This window comes from Galeopterus variegatus, unplaced genomic scaffold (genome assembly GCF_000696425.1).
Source record: "Galeopterus variegatus unplaced genomic scaffold, G_variegatus-3.0.2 Scaffold2558, whole genome shotgun sequence".
NCBI lineage: Eukaryota > Metazoa > Chordata > Mammalia > Dermoptera > Cynocephalidae > Galeopterus > Galeopterus variegatus.
Window position 1 is genome coordinate 192,006 of NW_007728669.1, and position 6,670 is coordinate 198,675.

The 6,670-nt window shown below is 41.0% G+C and overlaps 1 protein-coding gene across 1 annotated transcript in view; it reads right to left on the bottom strand.

The window, feature by feature from the left end:
* The window catches only part of SYT16 (synaptotagmin XVI), a 49,281-nt gene that overhangs the window by 30,262 nt on the left and 12,349 nt on the right, over positions 1–6,670 (bottom strand). The window contains exon 3 of the mRNA XM_008582289.1: positions 589–1,029. Within this exon, the coding sequence (XP_008580511.1) occupies positions 589–1,029 (441 nt within the window). The remainder of the gene's footprint in view (positions 1–588; positions 1,030–6,670) is intronic.

Here is a 6,670-nt window from a genome sequence, read left to right on the forward strand (position 1 = left end):
TTTTTAAAGGAGATCTTTACATTAGGCAACATATAACCCATGACAATAGTGGGCTGCTCATCTTGTAAACATTTAAGCTATGGTGTCTTTCCTTGAAACCCTGGGGTAAGCAAAGGAATGGGGCACATGGGAGGAGTCCGGACAGACTAATGGAAAGTCTCAGAAGTGGCTGGGGTTGAAGGCTGCTGTTGCAGCCCGCACCCGCATATTCGTGAAAGACCTTGTCTTGAAATTCCCATCTCTGAGATTCATCGTAATGCATTTGGGGGTAGCAGGGGTGTGTAGGACCACTTATCCACTATCGAGAAGGCCAAGCCGCCTCTCCTGGTTTTTCCATGCCCTGTTCCACACTGCTGTTGTCATTTCCTAAAATGGACAGGGAATACATCACCAGATTATCGAGAAGACAGGCATGAAAGACCCATTGTACCATGAAGCGCAAATCATGGCTTATATGGATGAGGAGAGCCAAATGGAAAATTAAATTAAGTTCTCTGAATTCATGCGCTGAACATACTAAATCAAGGGCTGACAATCCCAGGTCTTCAAACACACCACGTCATTAGCAGCACCATTTAACATACTCACGCTTATATTACTTCTTGGCTCCAGAACCAGAGTCACTTTCATTTGCCCTTCTAGGTGCAGGTGGCTGAGATGGAACAATTTCTCTCCCATCATTCTCTCTCGGGTCATCTTGCGGGCAGCGTACAGGCGGAAGCGGATGGCACAGGCAGCCACATCTCTGGGCTCCAGCTTGGTGAAAGTGACCTTCTCCTGGAAGACGGGGTTGGGCCCTCTCTGTATGCTCGTCCTGCCCCTCTGCTTCTTACTGGGCAGCAGCACTACATGAACTTGCCAGGAGTGGACACCACTTCGGTCCTTATCTGGGAGGCCCTGTGCTCTCACAATGGTCACTGTGAGCTTCTGGCTCGCAGCACTATGTTCAAAGATGACGTCTAGGTCACCACACCTTGAGATGGGCTCTGAGACCCCAGATGGCACCTGCAAATTGGTCCCATCCTGCTCCTGTTGAAGGCAGAGGAAAAGATGAGGAATGGAGATGATAATGCCCAACTACATTTTGATGAGTTGGTGCTCCTTTGTGCTTCCTCAGAATCTTATGTTTTCTGACTGTCGTGCATGTTCCCCTACATTAGAAAGCTCTGCTTACTGGTCTGTTTCTCCACATCAGACTGTGAATTCTCTGAGGGCACAGTGCCTGTCATATAGTGAGCTTTTGTGAATGTTTTTGAAGTGAATCAAGTTTTTATATTTTGCAATGTGTTTTCATATATACTCCTTCTCAAAAAGCACAATTGCCCACTACCATTGAGACCAACGTAGATACTAAGTCTAAAAATAAGTTAACCATGCAATTGCCAACAGGTGACTTTTCCTTCCATCCCTAGGAGAAATGGTCAAACCTGGGCCTGTTTTCTACAGGCCAGAATCTCCTACAGACAAGAATCTTTTTTTTTTTAAACTTCTCAAATTATGTTGTAGTTGATTTTAATGACCCCTTACCTGCTCCTCTTCCCACTTCCCTCTCTCCTCTCCCCCACAACATTACAGACAAGAATCTTACTGGGGGATCCTGGGCAGATAACCCTTTAGTATATTTTTAACCCATATGGGAGAAAAGGTTTAGGGCTGAACTTCTCAAACTTTAATGTGGACCTGAATCATCTGAGGATTCTGATTCACAGGTCTGAGGTGGGACCTAAGACTCTGCATTTCTATGAAGCTCACAAGAGATGCTGATGTTGCTAGCTCAGATCACACTTTGAGTAGAAAGAGTTTAGGAGGGCATACCCAGCAGCCACTTATCAAACAGCAACACTAGACCTGAAGCCAGAACACCTGGACTGAAATCAAAACTCTACTACTGACTAGCTTTTTGATCCCAGCCAAATAGCCCTGCCTCTCTGTACTCTGGCTGGGAAAATGCATGTTAATATGTCTACTTGGTAGAGAGTTGCTGTGAAGTTTTAATAGATGTAAAAATACCTTGCTCAGACCACACTTCATAAATATCTATTCCCACCACTGGACTGGTGCTACCTATTCTCAAACATGGCCTCTCTCCTTATGGAATATCATCCTTAGATAGCAATTCACTTGTAGCCACTCAGATCTCATGACCTCACTGGGACCTTACTGAGCTGAACTGCATTTACTATAATGAACCACCCCACCAACAAATTATAAATAATGTCAACGTGATTTCGTTTCCCTCTGGAGCCATGACTCTTACCTGTAACTAACCTTTGGGTTGATTCTTCTTATAAATCAGTTCTTATTTATGTAATTGAACAACAGACTTTGCCAATTTAGAGATATCTTCATTTCAAAATTATAATAAAACACCTCGAAAAGTGCATTTATCAGTGAAACTTTCCCACAGAGTTCAGGTAAAATACCTGGTTCTCTGGAATCAAACATCCTTAGAAAGCCCAGGTCTACCACTTATTAGCTCTATGACATTGGGCGAGTTACTTAATCTTTTCCACTTTCTGTTTTCCTCAACAGTAAAATGGAGATGATATCTACTATATAGGGTTGTTGGGAAAGGTAGAGGACTTGACATATAATATGAGGGTACTTCGAAAAGTCCATGGAAAAATAGAATTTAAAGAAAACATGAATCTTTCCATGAACTTTTTGAAGAGGGCGTAGATATCTAATAAATGCCTTTCTCTTTTAAGATTCAAATTAATCGACCAAGAAAATTTAGATTTCTTATAAAATAAGGAAAGCTTCTTATATCCTTTCTTCTGAGCATGCAATCATGTGTAAGTGTTTCTATTCAGAGGTACTTAGTTTCAAATGATAAAAGTGGTTGCCATAGAGACTTGAATACAACTGACTAGTGTGTATATAATATTAGAAGCAAGTTTCCAAGGAGTTAGGCGAACTCAAAAATCAAATCAGTTTTCTCTCAAACTCCCTTGTCTCCTCTTAAAACTCCCATCTACTTGAGCCTACTCTTCATCATTTCTATATTGCCTGCTAACGTAAATGTATAATGGCTAACATCTACTAAACCATTCCTTATGCCAGGTACCATAGCAAATCCTTTATAGACTATAAAAGGCAGCTGTTATACACTTCAGATCTTCTTGGCCTCATCTCTTATTCCATCTTCCCTAGCAAGATAGCCTGTCTGGGCTCTAAGTGGCTTCAGCCTGGCATAAACCAATAAAGTCTTATCTCCTGCCCCTACTACATAGTTCTCAGCTCTTACCACTGGCCTATTGATACCAAGGCTTAAAAAGCTGCAGAACCCTGCTTGGCACCCATGTATGTAGAGTGCATAGTATGCAGTTCTTATCTCCTGCCCCTACTACATAGTTCTCAGCTCTTACCACTGGCCTATTGATACCGAGGCTTAAAAAGCTGCAGAACCCTGCTTGGCACCCATGTATGTAGAGTGCATAGTATGCAGTAAACTTTTCTCTCCTTAATCAGATGTCCTGAGATCAGTTTATACAGCTCTTTGGAGTGTGGTCCCACGTGATCAAGCAATGAGTCACACTGCGTGGTGGCCAACTCAACTGCACATTTTCATACTGGATCTCCCTTCTTCCCTGCCTCACTCCCCTTGTCCTTTACTCTTGTTCCCTGGAACTGCATTCCCTAACAAAGCAGGGAACCAAAACCTTTGCCTTTGGCTCTGCTTCTTTGAGGAATCCAACTAAGAAACATCATCTTTTAAAAAATATTTACATCAACCTAATGAAGTAGGTATTTTAATATCTTTACTTTCTGGATGAGGAAATTAAAGCTTAGAAACACCCTCATCCCCCATGCCACAATCCTATGTCCAGCCAGGATTGTCCAGCAGTCTGAGTCCACAGCCTGCCTTAACCAGTATTCGATACTCAAAATCTCAAACCTTATGTTGAAACATAAGGTCTCCCTTCTTCTCCCCTGAACCTTTCACCGTAGCTATCTATGTATATTAAGTGGGTAAGATAGAGAGGGAAGAAGATGGAAGGTGGGAGTTGGAAAAACATGCTACTGTGCATTCCACATCCTTTTAGGCCTGAGTCTTGATATTAGTTAACAGTTCCTAGTTTTATCATCAACTTCAAGGCCAAGGTAAAAATATCCTAGTTAATGAGGATCTCTGCACTCATCTCTCAGGTTATCTATTCAAATAAACACCCATTCCACCTGCAGGTTTCTGGGGGTATCCTGGGTAGAGCTGGGCAGTACTTGTCCTGGAACTTTGAAAAAGGCACAGCTCCAGGCAACGGCCAGGCTCTGGATGAGCCAGTCCAAGCTGCAACCCATGAAAACTGGGCTTTGTAGCCCATAGCTAGTTCCTGGGTTAATCTGAGACAAAGATATGTAAAGGCTGGCATTTTCATAGCAATTAATTATTTCAACACGCTTTACCTATCACCAGGCAACCAAAGAAGCTCCTTATGTAGGTACTGTTAATACTGCTAATCCATCTGACCTTCCTGCAAAGTAAAAATCTCTTCGTTCTTATCCCCATTTGGCAGATTTTAATTAACTTTTCAAGGCCAACCAATTAATCGGTGGAAAGCAGAGATGAAAAGTGGGACAGTTGTCTCTCTATGTGCTCAAAATCACCAGCCACCTTCTATAGTCTTCCTGGCCAAGCCCGGGGTCTGCAGGAATAAAGAAATGGCCTTTTCCAGCAGAGAAAATCATCAGCCTGACAGGTAGTCACACTGCATGACTGGCTTCCTTCTGAGGCAAAATAAATAATTCCTTGAGCTCTAATATTCTGGGTTTTTCTTTCAGATGGGAATTCTTATGTCAAATTGTCCAAACTCATGTAGATTTAAAGATTTTCCATCAAATTGAAAGCCTTTCTGTTTTAGTAAGATGGTGTTGATGTTATCTGTGTGGCACAAAGTAAACAGACCCACAATATGTTCTTTATGCCAGATACACGAGGGAACATGGGGCTCTTAATACAGCTAAGAGGCAAAAAAATCAATTGTTAAAAGGCAAGCTAAGTCTGCAAAGCAGTTACGAGAACTGCCTCTCAGTTGGATTTGAAGTTCTACTGTAGGAGCACCAAATTACAGCTTTTGTCTCAAAATAGGTAAGGAAGTTGAATGGAGCACACAGAGATGTCTGGGTATTTTTGGAGTCTGGGAACATTCAGTACTCTCAACACCAAGTCTTCTATTAAAGCTCTTGAAGGCAGGTAAATGGGAGGTTACCTGGAGAAGGCAATTGCAAGCCAAATGGCACAATTATAAAGGACACAGAGTATCAATACACAGGCATATAGTTCTCTTTTGTTGTTTTGTTTTCAAATATTTTTAAATGTTATTTTTAAATAACAAAATATTTCTAAATGTTATTGTATGGAATTTGATATGACTCTTACTAGTAAACAGATGGGAAACGGACTTTTTTTTAATAAAACTTAGAAAGTTAATGGCTTTGGATTCATCTATTTGAACAGCTGCTTTTAACAAGCTGCAAGTTGTGTGTCTGAGTTACCATTTCTGGTCCTCAACAGAAACATCAACACAGGGGCATGGATGTACATCCACACATCTCCTTACACACGCCCTACACACCCCAGCGTGTTAGCAGTAAGGCTTTGGAACATGATTTTCTGTGACTTTTTCTCTTTTCCTTGAGCATTTAGTGTATGTGACAGCCCAAGTCCTAATAAGAGATTTATCCTATTTATTTTCTCAGACTAATACTAATAAAATCCATTCAGGTTTCTTCTCCTTTCTCCATCCCCACAAATAATGTTAAAGTTTTATATGACTTATTTCATCAAAATTAATTTCAAATTATGTATTAAACACTACTATTTAACACTTTCCAATGTCATTCAATCATAATAGGAAGGATCTATCTAGCAAAGAATAACCACAAGTGCCTCTAAGATAAAATGATGTTTGTAAAATACTCTTTACAGTCCTTGGCATGTAGTAACTCTGAATAAATGGTAGCTACTACCATTAACACCTCCAGTCATATCACTGGATGGTTAGGCATATTCTGGACTAATATTTAATTGGAAAAGAAATTAGAAGTATCTTTTATCAGATTTATTCTAAAAAGCAATGTCAATGGCCAGAGAGTAATTGCAGATTAATGCTGTCTTCTAGACCTTTGATTCAATTCAAAGCTAACAAATATACTCACACTGCAAGACCCTCATAATAATCTCTTGTATAATTTAATTGGAGGACCATTCATTTTGTTTTAGTTCAATTTTCAAATAATTTCCATATTCAAATAATCCATAACTCATGATTTGGGGTGAATAAAAATAGACGCCACTTAATTGAAACCATGGAGAAAATAAACCAGTCTCTCTAAAGAACCAAAAATTCCTTTATATAAAATTAAGCCTGTAAAAAGCCTTTACACAAAAGAGAAGTCTGACTGCTGCTGGGTCTATTCTGCCACCATTCTTATTCTTTATTTTTTTCCACCATTTTTTTTCCATTTTAAAAGAAATTTATGGCCGGCCCGGTGGCGCACTGCTACAGTGCGCCGCTTGGGAGTGCGGCGGCGCTCCCGCCAAGGGTTCGGATCCCACATACAGACCGGTTCCCGCTCACTGGCTGAGCGAGGTGCGGCCGCAACACCGAGGGTTGCAATCCCGTTGCCGGTCCCAGTCCAGTACGGGCGCGACAATGAGGGTTGCAATCCC